Source organism: Aulonocara stuartgranti (assembly GCF_965226115.1).
Source record: "Aulonocara stuartgranti genome assembly, chromosome: 1".
Taxonomy (NCBI): domain Eukaryota; kingdom Metazoa; phylum Chordata; class Actinopteri; order Cichliformes; family Cichlidae; genus Aulonocara; species Aulonocara stuartgranti.
Window position 1 is genome coordinate 19017875 of NC_138939.1, and position 12618 is coordinate 19030492.

Sequence of the window (12618 nt, forward strand, 5' to 3'; positions counted from 1 at the left end):
AATAGCCGTTCTCACATAATTACTATGCTGAGTGTCATTTTACAGCAACGCAGTGGTTTAGTGATATAAAAGCACTCAAAGCACTTAAAAGTTGTTTGTTTTGTGAAACAGGAAATAATGATGACATAATCTCTGATGTTTGTCTGTGCACCATGCATGAACTGGTCCATTAAACGCTGCACTGTTAACTGTATGTATGCAACTGTTCATTAGTGAGATTATATTTCATTGTATATTTTTCTAATACTTCTATGTTAGAGCTGTTTGAAATCACATGTACTTGTAATGTGTGACACATTTTCTTCTTTAACACGTGTCACTGTATCAATGTAGTAAACTGATAAGCAGCATTTAAAACGAATCAGTGAAGACAGGTTGTGAAGCTTAAACAGCTTCATGAAGAATGGATGCAAAGTGTTTTGCTTATCAGTGGTTTTTCCTCAGAAAGCAGCCTCTCACTACCCGAGCCTGCTGCATGCTGTGATCTAGATTAAGTGTTTATGGCAGCTTTGATTCCCCGTCAGTCTTTATGCTGTCACCATGTTTCCCTCATCTGTATGTAAATTTTTAAAGTACCATCACAAAGGCAGTCCTTGCCTGCTAAAACTGTGTGCACACACGTGAAGAAGGCATGGATGTACACAATCCTTGGCAAAGAGCAGGGTCATCAAGTTTGCTGTCTGAAAGTGTGTCAGGCGACATCATGTATTAAACAAACCTCAGCTTTAAATATAGCTGCTGTTCAGAACAGGTATAGAGAGTGTTTAATAGTAAGGTTAATATACCAAACACCTTACCTTACAATATAATATGCATTGAGGCTGCTGTTGTTCTGATTTGTGCCATATAAATAAAACTACATTTATTTATTTGCTTACTTTTCCTCAAAGCAATGAGCAAACCCAAAACTTTTTTTTTTTTTACTAATATCGGACAGAAAGACAACAGATACAAAGACACCAAAATATAAGCCTGATACCACTGCACACACAATAATATGATTCATTGTTAATATAAAAGTACTGAATCAAGCAAATGTTAAAATTTATTTTGAAAGAGATATTACGTAGAGTTTTTAATAAAAAAGACAAACAAAATACAAATACACTTCTTTATAACGCAGAGATTATAAACAGAAATCAGAAGTGAAGACTGTGTACGCATTAAAAGGAAGAAAACAAAAACAGTAGCTTAAAACTGAAGAAAATATGATTCAGACGCTATACTATTTTGTTAATACCCAATATTACTAAATGAAAACAAATGCCTGCGGTTGTATTTTTTACCCACTCTGTGGGACGTTAAGAAAATTTTGTGTGCAGTATTGATCCACTGTGTGCCCTGGGTACACAGAGTGCTCTTCGTCAACTGTTTAAACATGGGTTTAAGCAATGCGGTAATAGTCCACATCTAATCCATGTCATGTCTTTAGCCAATAACACATAGTTCTATAAAAGCTACATAAAAAGTACATATTCTGTACCTCTACCCTGGTACCTGGAAAGGGTCTCGATTGAGGATCCAAGGTCACAGCACATCGTACCACATCCCCTGCCTATCATACCTCTGCTCTTTCACAATGTACACGATCCAGCCCCCAGCCAATCAGGATAAGAATAAATCCCCCTTATCCACGAACCATTGCTCCTGGTGTCCCCTCTCTTTCTCTTTAGAGTTCGGTAAAATAATCTGATTTCAATCCTCAGGACAGAAATGAGGCTTCCTTAAAAACAGCTCCTACATCTGCAGACAAAAGGTTCTCACCTTTAAAATCCACAGCACACGCTGAAGATTTTCTAAGCGTGGCCAAAAGGACCTACCAAGCTGACGGCATGTTTGTGGTCAAAGTCTTGTGGTGTTTGCTTTTAATCTATCACCTCAGTGAGGGAAAGAAAATCAAAGGAATCAGAGCAGGTAAGTGAAATATCATGCTTTGCCTTCGCTTCTGTGATTTATGCACAGATTGATTGATGCTATCAAAATCTTTAACAAGCACTAAATTTAACTGTAGTTCATGCTGTGAATTCATGCTGAGGAAAGTGTTTGCAATGAGACTCACACCGAAACTAGCCAATCTGTACACCGCAGAAGTATACACATAATTTCCCAAAGTATCTCTTTCTAAAGACAATCTTTAAAACAATCTTTACTGTTTATTTAGCCTCACAGTAGATAGTTATAAAGATGTGGTTCCACAGAGTAGTATTTTGCCTAAAAAGCAAAAGCTCCCCGATTTGGTCCCAGGAGGAGACACAAATGGATCACAGAGGGGGCCGACATAGAAACACAGATAAATTAGACATGTGGAGCTACCTGTCATGGCTACCCCGTGTACATCAGGAAGCAGCTGAAAGCAAATTCATGTCTTGTAAAGTGAAATTTTAACCAAGTTTCAGTCCAGCTGCTTCAGGCTGTATGTTTATTTTTACTAATTCATATGAACAATTACATTTAAAAGTTACATTAAGATTCCACAGATGAGCAACAAGTAAGCGGAGAAACACAAACAGTGTGCGTGTGTGTGCGTTTCCCTTGTTCCCTTACAGTGAAGAGTCACTTCAAATCGGTATAAAGCTGTTCTGAGCTTTCACGTTTATCCCGTGATAAAACATTTTTCATGCAATCGGTCCTTTCAAGATTGCCAGTGCCCCCAGTGTCTGGGGGAAAAACAGGCCACCAAATGATTTGATGAATATAAAAATATGAATCACGTTTTTTTAACATCTATGGGAGATTTTACAAAGCTGTTAGCCTTTTCTCCACCACGTGGATATCTGGGTGAATGGCGTTCATCCAGAGAGAGACTTAAAAACTGAAACAGCTGTCAGATCTTGTTAAGTTGAACTTGTTGTTTTGAACTTTTAAATACTTTTTTAAATAAAATAAAATATTTAGCATCTTAAAACCCAGCCTTTTTTCTACAAAATCTCAACTATTTGAAAGCTCGTAAAGGATGCGTTCACACCTTATTGATGATTGTCATTATTTTAAAAAGTCCTACAACGAAATCATTAAAACGTGCGCAAAAAGGAAAAGTTACTGGAGATTTTAACTCAGATCAGATTTCCTTGTATTATTGTAGGGTGTTTACCTCACAATACAAAGCTACTTGAGGTAACTGTTGTTGTGATTTGGCGCTACATAAATAAATATAAATAAATAAATAAATCATATTCCTTTAGGTTTGCCATTATTTTCTCCATCTCAGTCTTTAGTGCCGGTGTTTTTACTGGGTCTTTAAATGTGGGCTTATGACAGACTTCATGCCCCATTTACAAATATGTTTTTTTTAATTATGCGCTGTGATAGATACCATGACTGATTTGCAAAGTAAACACAGTTCTTGTACAAATTTCTGGGTTAGGGTTTGTTTGTGTTCTGTTACTAATGAGTCAGACTGTTTTCACTGATCGTGTCGATAAACAGTCACTGAAGAGACACACCAAAGCAAATGATGATAAATGATGGCTGGATGTTCTTTTACTTTTCTTGCTAAGACGATTTGGGCTTCACATCAGGAACCAGAACTTGTATGAAGGCAGCTGCATTGCTGGGTGTTTACAGGCGCCTTGGTTTTTGGCATTATTGGCTGTGGTTTTAAACATGTTGAGGGAGGAGGAGTTTACGTAACAAATGATAGAAGAGTCTGGCAGAGATTCATCTGATGGGACTTGTTGTGAAGTGATGTCTGTGAGCAGATGCCAGCGAGGTCTGTATGACCTGGACTCACAGCAAAGGGCTTCTGATTGGGCGTTAGTTAGTCTCCAGTCCAATGGAGCCTCAGCAGGAACTGACTGTCCTAATTTCTCCACGTTTACTCACTCAAATACTTACATTAATGCATCAAAACACACTCAGTGTTATCAAATTGACACATTTCCATTCATCATTTGTAATTATTCTGTAAGCATAACCATCGTGTTCTGTAAAGTACTCGTTTCTAACAGACAATCCATCCGTTATTTGATTTCTGAGGTGCAGTGGGGACAGAGCAGAGGGATGTCCTGAGGGAGAAAGAGCTATATGTCAGCAGTTCAGTCTTTAGGCTGTTTTTAGGAGGTGAGGACACCTGCACGCTGGACCCTCTGCAGCTGCACACTCTCACCTCCTGTGGCTTCAACAGCAGTAATCCCCTCATCATCATCACTCATGGGTGGTCGGTAAGGTCAACTCCCTTTTCTCTCTTTACGCTTCGCTGACTTAAGCCACTGGATACTAAACATGGAACTTGACTACAGGGAGGGAAACGTCTTCAAAAGGCTGAAACATGTTGAAAAAACACACCATGAGGTAGACACGTGGATCTGCACTGAAATGTAATTAAATTTTGGATCGGATCATGTCAGCCACAATAGCAGTTAGTTCCCAGACCACACCCGTCACAACTCAAGATTACTAAAGTTTTGGTAGAGATTTATACGTACATTATCCATCATTCAACCTTTTTTTTTGCTTATCCAGTTCAGGGTTGTTGGGGGGGGCTATCCCAGTGGTCAAAAGGCGAGAGGAGGGGCACATCTTGAATAGGTCGCCAGCCTCTTGCAGGGCTAACACAGAGAAACGTACATTAAAAAGGGGTGGGGTGCTAGTGCCATGACTCTCTTGACCCCACTGAACTTTGACTGCCCTTTTCTCTTTGGAGTATGGAACATTTTGATCTCGGTTACACAACTATAAAGCTGTCTCTATAACAGTGAAAATATTTGTCCACAAACAGACTTAAGAACACCTGCCAAAATACATAAAAACTCCTTGCTGTAATTCCCATTCACAAAACAATCTGTATCATATTTATCTGTCAGCGAGATTTCAACACCAAGCTGAAGTTGGTGAATGCTGCAGGAGAGGTGGAGGATGGCAGATAAAAGGAAGCTGTTACATTCTTGTGCACATGCAGGTCACCTATTCCTAAACTGCAAAACAGGAAGCAGGCCTTGGCTGAGGTTGAACCCTCTTAGTCGCCCTGTAGTTTGTTATGCCTCCCCGTATGAGGTAGCCTGATTTTATTTAGAGTGAAACCATATAGTATATGTTTCACAGTCATGGTATAAAAGCAAAATTTCAAGTTTGATTTTCAATTTAAAGATTTTTTTTTTTAGAAAATAACCTAAAATTCTGACTTATGGATGGCAAAAAATGTTTTTTCTGTGGCAAAAACAAACTTCCATAGTCTGAGAATAGGGTCCCAGATGTCAGACAGTCAGTTTGACAAAGGGAGGACAGGAGACACTGAGGATTAGCTGGAGATTAGAGACGCATGGGGAACAAGACACAGGTGAGCGTAATCAACACAGGTGGTGACAATAAAACACTGAATCATAAGTGATATAGAAATGAAAACAGAAAAGGAACAACAATCACCTTTACAGTGAAACATGAAAGATAAATACGGAACATGAATGAACTCATTCAATGGGACAACATTTTGAAGACACGGGAAAAACAAAGAAAAATTTAGCTTCAGACTAAAGGCAGCTGGAACTGGAGAAGCATAAGAGACAGTGAAGGATGACACGTGAAGACACGAGGACATGAACGAGACAGAGGGGACACAGACTGGAATACTGGTGAAGAATAACAAACAGAAGCAAAACACAAAACAGAACTCACTAATTTCACAAGAACTACAAATCACTAAAAAAGAAACTTGTGACAAGTGCTCAAAAATAAGAACCAGAATTCAAAAATACCATGAGAATTAAGACTCCATAAAAGCCAACAAACACTAGCTCAGCAAATGAGAACCAAACAGAAACCCCAATCCCACATACTAAGAATTCAAAAAGGGAAATAAGAAAGAAAAAACCCTCCATAAACACAAAGATGATGCCAATATATGATGGGTGGGGAAAAGTGAAAAATCAACAGTTTGTAACGGTTCATGAGGAAAAATCCTTTAGTTAAGTAACAGAGTCACTGCAGTTTCTCTCATTTTTGCCGAACTGAACTATGCACAGGACTGTACTGTGGACAGCACATATTAACACTTTAAAAGTAAGAAGCTGTTTTTTTAATGCTTAGTTTTGCTGTTGTGAAGGTGGATGGCATAATGGAGAGCTGGGTGATGAGGTTAGCCACGGCTGTGAGGACAAACCTGATAGATGCAAATGTGGTGCTTACAGACTGGCTGTCGCTGGCTCAGCAGCACTATCCAATCGCAGTACAGAAAACCCGCACTGTTGGAAAAGACATAGCTCACCTACTGCAGGCACTTCAGGTGAGAATAAACTCCTCCACTGATCTTTATGATGTCAGTGGACTGAAAGGTGATACATTTTCATTCCATAATCAAATCCATACGTTTCAGCAATCATGCATGTCTTTAATCGCCTACAGGAGCACTACAAGTACCCACTTAGAAATGCTCATTTGATTGGCTACAGCCTCGGCGCTCACATCTCTGGATTTGCTGGGAGCTTTCTGACAGGTCCGGAGAAGATTGGAAGAATTACTGGTGAGATTTTTAGTCCTTTCATAGCTAAATTTAATAAATAGCAATTTATTCATTTAATATTCTAAAACCACCCAATGCTTGTGTATATCATGTGTGTTCAGGGCTCGATCCAGCCGGTCCGCTGTTTGAAGGCATGTCTCCCACGGACAGACTGTCTCCTGATGATGCTGAATTTGTGGATGCCATCCACACTTTCACCCACGAGCGTATGGGCCTCAGTGTGGGAATTAAGCAAGCTGTGGCTCATTATGACTTTTACCCGAATGGAGGAGATTTCCAACCAGGGTGTGACCTGCAAAACATTTACGAGCACATATCCCAGTACGGGATCCTCGGTAAGATAAATCTGTAACAGCACATTAAAAATTGCGACCACCAGAAATAACCATGATTGCTTTATAGCAGGGGTGCCCAATCCCGGTCCTCGAGAGCTACCGTCCTGCAGCTTTTAGATGCATCCCTACTCCAACACAGCTGAATCAAATGGTTTGATTACCTCTTCAGCATGCCATCGTGTTTGGCAAAGGCCTGATAACAAGCCATTCATTTGATTCAGCTGTGTTGGAGTAGGGATGCATCTAAAAGCTGCAGGATAGTAGCTCTCGAGGACTGGGATTGGGCAGCCCTGTTTTATAGTATAGTATTTCTGCAGCATGAAATAAGCAGCTCTGTGATGCCTCTTAGAGGCTGCAGTGTTTTATGGTCTGTAAGTGTGGGATAGAACAACAGAACATCCTGCTGTCTGTTTGCCGCTGAAGACTGGCAACAAGCTGCCTGGTCTGATGAGTCTCAATCTCTGCTCTGACATTCAGATATAAACAGCATGGCTCGATCCTGCCTTGAATTCACGGTTCAAACTGCTGCTTTTAGTGATGTAATCATGTGGAGGATATTTTCTTGCCTCTCTTAGTACCAACTAAGGGTCAGCCTACCTGAGTATTGTCCATCCCTTTATGATCACAGTGCACCCAGCAACTGTGCGATGATATCATGTCAGCATGAACCGAATGTTTCCAGCACCTTGTTGAATCCAGCATCCAACCCTAGCCAGATGTATCTAATGAAGTGGCCACTTTAAACATTGTATTGAAACTTAAATATTACAAACATTTTTCTGAACAAACAGTCTTTTACAAATTTAGACCATATTTATCAGGAATACCAAAGCTATTATATTTGTTTATTTATTTAATGTCTGCATTGATGAGTCCACATAAAGTAGGCATTCATTCCCTGTTTGAAAAGGCATTCAAGTTTCTGATTCCTCTGGTTTAAATCAAAGCTCCAATCAGAGCAGTATGTTCTCTGCTTAAAGGCTTTCTGGTTTCCTTCTTTGCACGCTCTATCATAACATTTTTTCTTCTTAATTGGCCTTGCCACCTCAGAACACTGGTTTAGAAGCCACGTCTAGGATGCCGATTCCTCTTCTGCTTGTTGACAGTTTCTTCTTCTGTGTTTAGGCAGATGTATTTAATTTCATGCAGTCTAACAGAAGTGGCTGTGGGATTTATGCTGCCTCTCAATCCTAAACACATCCTCACAATATGACAGCGAGAACCACATTAAAGCATCTGTCATCCTCAGGAGTTAATTAGCAACATGTGCCGTGCTTTTTCTCTGTCCATCCGTCTGAGCTGAGCTGCCTTCAGGCTACAAGCTGCTGCTCAGAGAAACGGCCTTCAGAGCAGAGCCGTGTCAGACATAATGAGTCACTTATAGGAGATGTGACAGAAGCAAGAGCTGATAGATGCCACCATTTGGCGATAATGAACTCGATCCACAAATAATGGTCAGGCTTCGTGGTTTAGCTCTTCCACAATCCGTTGAAAGTCAGATCAAAGTCGTTTTGGAGAAGCAGGTTTAAAATTTTCACCACATTTTTATTTTTCTCTTAGGCTTTGAGCAAACAGTGAAATGTGCCCATGAGCGCTCTGTCCATCTCTTCATCGACTCTCTGCTCAACAAAGACAAGCAGAGCATGGCCTACAGGTGCAGCGACAACAGCGCCTTTGACAAGGGCGTCTGTCTGGACTGCCGGAAGAATCGCTGCAACACACTCGGCTATGATATCAAGAAAGTCCGCACGGGCACCAGCAAGAGGCTCTACCTGAAAACACGGTCTCGGATGCCTTACAAACGTATGGTTTGTCATTTTGACCTAACAGCCGTGTAAAAGTCATAACTGACCAACAGGATACACTTATGTCCCATTAAAGACTTAATATATATAAATAGCTTTTGCGTGTGTTATTAAGGCAAAATAAATCAGTTTGATGACAAGATTACACAAAAATAAGGAGGCCAAATTTTATTTAAGTTAAAGCGGAGTGGCAGTAGATTTGAAAGGATTCGGTGCATCTGTCATCATGGCATAAAATCTCATCCCAAGAAGATTTCTAGTCGTTATTTGTTATTCAAGTAAACCTACGACAAGACCTAGACTTTTTACAGCTTCATTTCTTTTGAGAATGAAAAAATGAGAAATTACAAACCACTAATTTCATTTGTAATTTAGATCTTTAGTAGGAAAGGGTGGCTTTTAGATTGGTGCCATCAACTGGGCTGGAAACCACAAAGCTTTGGTGTTTTAATGGAACTTGCAGACATGAAAACATAAATATCAGATAAATATCAATATCAGAAACTTTGCACTTTGATGGCCTCATTTTCCCGGTTTTCTGCCTTGATTGAACTCCATTAGCTCCATAAGCCTAGGATAAGCAAATTAGATTTTAGTAGTTAAAAGTGAAAGATCAGGGCCACTTTGGCCTCATAAAACATTTTTTCTTTGTCTAAATCAAAAAAATTACAGAGCAGTTTTTGCCAATTTTTCACACTATCGAATAAAAACTTACATCTAAATCTGTTTAGACAGTCCACATCCACCAGTAAATGAATCCAGTCCTCTGTTTGACTGGTAGGAATACAAAAATCAGCCATTATCTACACAAAATCTGTTCCTGTTTCAATGTTTTATTATCCTATATGTTAGACTGATAAAATGTAAAGCTAACAAGAAAAACTGAAAACTGTGTCGGGGGTTTCTCTGTAACCGTGTCCTCTTCTTCTTCTGTTTCTGGCTTCCACCCTTCAGTCTATCATTACCAGTTCAGGGTCCAGTTCATCAATCAGACGGAGAAGGTTGAGCCCTCTCTTACGATCTCCCTCACAGGAACCAAAGAAGAGAGTGGAGCTGTGGACATCACCTTGTGAGTACTGTACCAACACCAACCCCCCATCGGGTTTAAATCAGAACACATGAGCACTCTTTGACACATGCAATATGCAGCTGGGCTCTCAGCTCTACAAAGCAAGTTAAGGAGAGCAGCTGACACACATGGAAACAACTGAAGCCTTTGCATGAAAGAGAACTATAAATGGCAATGATGGGATGAATAATTTAAACAAGACAATATTCCCTGACAACTGTGTTATCCTTCATATTCTGTGTATCAAAGCGTCTCAGGCTAAACAGTGCTAGCAGAGGAAATCTCATCTGCTGTCCCGCTCTAGTCTGAGCCGCCACAACAGCCTTTTGCAGGGTGATTAACTCTCGTCTAACTTTGTCTCTCTCGATTACTGTTTTAAAAATCTCCACCAGCAATGAAAAGATTTCAGGTAACAAAACCTGCACCTTCCTGATCACCCTGGACAGAGACTTGGGGGAACTGATGTTGCTCAATATACGCTGGGAGGCATCTCCTCTGTGGGAAAATGTGTGGGACAAGGTGCAGACCATCATTCCTTGGAGAACTTGGGAAAGAAAAAGACTCCTGAATGTGGGCAAAGTCAGCGTCAAAGCGGGCGAAACACAGAGGAGGTACATGTGTTTCTTACGAGCTAGCAGCATAAAACCAAAAGTTTTTCTTGATTGCTGTAAATTTTCTTGTTTTAACCAAAGTTTCTTTAGCAGACACCAAAAAAACAGGAATTGTTCTGTCTTTAATTGTTTATCTATTACTTTGGTGTAGAATGAATGGGGGAGGTTATTATCAACAAACTGTAAAACGTATAAATATATAATTAAATCAAAACCTTTATGCCTTCCATATTTTCTAAAGAAATCCAGCAGGCCGGATTGGAGTCTTAGCTGTGCCAATTCTGCCCCCCAGCCTCATGTTTGACACCCCTAAATTAAGGGCTTAAATGATGGAGAGCACAAATAATTATACAGCTTTTCATCATCATACCGGGCTTTATTCCACACATGATTCCAACACTGCTGAAGCCTTTTCTATTTTTTTAAACTACATATTTTTAAATTGATTTTATTTACATACACACACACACACACATATATATATATATATATATATATATATATATATATATATATATATATATATATATATATATATATACACACACATATGTATGTATATATACATATGTATGTATATATACATATATATATATATACATATGTATATATACATACAAATGCTTCAATGATCCAGTCCAAACCCATTTCAACAAAAGCCGTGACAAAAACTAAGAACATTAACTGAACTTTTAAAGGTGAAATGTTTTTTAGTGATTGATACTTTTCAACTTGTTTGTTTTCTTTGTATTATTTTTTTGTTTCATGATAGATCACATATTTCCTGTAGGTTGCAGGTCTAACTGCAGACAGACATGACAGGCTAGTTTAGTCTACAGCAGCCAACAATATGTGTCAAAAAGTGGTTTAGCATTATCTTTGCTGCATGCAAAAAGCTCTTCTCTGAAAGAGACGTCTGAATGGCTCTATCTGAATATGTGTGTCATTCAGCATTAATGGGGCCTTCACGGATTAGCACGTTACAGCTGTGGCTCAGGAGGAAGAGCAGGTTGTCTACTAATTGGAAGGTCAGTGGTTTTAGTCTGCGTGTCAGTGTTTCCCTGGGCAAGATGCTGAGCCCTGAGCTGCCCCTGCTGCATCTATGTGTTAGGTTAAATCACTTTAAAAGCAATTAGGCATAGAAAATGGTGATTAAGGCTTGTGGCTAGAAAGTACTTTGAGTGCTCAAATAGAGTAAGAGAGTGCAATGTAAGTACCAGTCCTTTTACTGTTGCATCTATCGGAGGACACAGTGTCCATGATTTCCAAAATATCTTCACATTCCCACTCTGTACACATTCAAATGAGCTTTGACCCAGAGAAAGCTGCTGTGTTTTGGATGGTGTTTGGGGTTTTTTCTCTTTGCATTGTAAAGTTTTAACTTGCATTGGTGGCATCACAGATGACCTCTGTTGACCCTGCAGTTTTTCGTATCACATTCAAAGCACATATATATGAGCATATATGATATTTCCAAATATAAAATAAAAATCACACTGTGATATTTAATAGAGCTGAAAATGGGATAAACAGGAAAGAAAGTCAAGTACAGTTGTCTCAAATTGTACAATAGTGCTAAGACGAGTAATATTACTGATACTGAATTATATTAATTCAGTTCAGTTTTAATGAAATAGCACCAAATTGTAACAACAGTTGGCTCAAGGTGCTTCATATTGTAAGGTAAAGATGCTACAATCGTATAAAGAACACACTTGAGACCATTACAGACTGCTGATGCCATCTAGTGGGTTGTTTCCCATACACAGACTGGTTAATCTTTACTCCTGCACTCACTCTTTCTGTTTAATCGCAGCGTGTTAACGACACCGTCTCTGTTTTCCAGGACATCTTTCTGTTCCATGACAAACGAGAGACAAATGGAAGCGTCAGAAGACATGGTGTTTGTACGCTGTAAGGAAGAGAGACCAAAAAGGCCCAGAAGAAAGGACAACTTATAGACTTGTGTGGGTCACTCGCTGAAGATCTAACTGAAGATATCAGTTGAATGGCCCTTGAAAACAACAACGAATGCGATAAAATTCTCCCTCCTTGAAGGGAAGTTGTGTACATTCAGGGAGTAACGCAGAAAACCATAATTGCTGGAAAGAAGTGCTGAATAAATATACTGTTCTTTTCTATCATGTCATTAGGTGGGTTTATTTTTCTACACATGCACAAAGGTCCATTCGTATCCAGCTACGGACTAACACATTTTTCCATGTCACAAATGTGCAGATATTTTGGTTGAATGAAAACACAACTGACAGGTTGAACTGTAAGTTAAAGCGCTAAACCCTTTAAAGCCTGAAACGGGAACTAATCTAAATTCTAACTGAAAATT

The 12618-nt window shown here is 39.4% G+C and overlaps 1 protein-coding gene across 2 annotated transcripts; it reads left to right on the plus strand.

Moving 5' to 3' along the window:
- The first annotated feature begins 1510 nt into the window (after nt 1–1510).
- lipca (lipase, hepatic a) lies at nt 1511–12385 on the plus strand. Of its 2 annotated transcripts, XM_082540847.1 has the most exons (9): nt 1511–1914; nt 3982–4160; nt 6038–6217; nt 6337–6454; nt 6556–6789; nt 8350–8592; nt 9549–9663; nt 10056–10274; nt 12121–12385. In XM_082540847.1, exons 1-9 carry the CDS (start codon nt 1833–1835, stop codon nt 12233–12235), a joined length of 1485 nt encoding a protein of 494 aa, XP_082396973.1. In that variant the 5' UTR covers nt 1511–1832; the 3' UTR covers nt 12236–12385. The 2 variants fall into 2 exon arrangements, with proteins under 2 accessions (XP_082396973.1, XP_082396974.1); XM_082540848.1 differs by lacking the exons at nt 1511–1914; nt 3982–4160 and adding an exon at nt 5283–5567.
- The last annotated feature ends 233 nt before the right edge of the window (nt 12386–12618 follow it).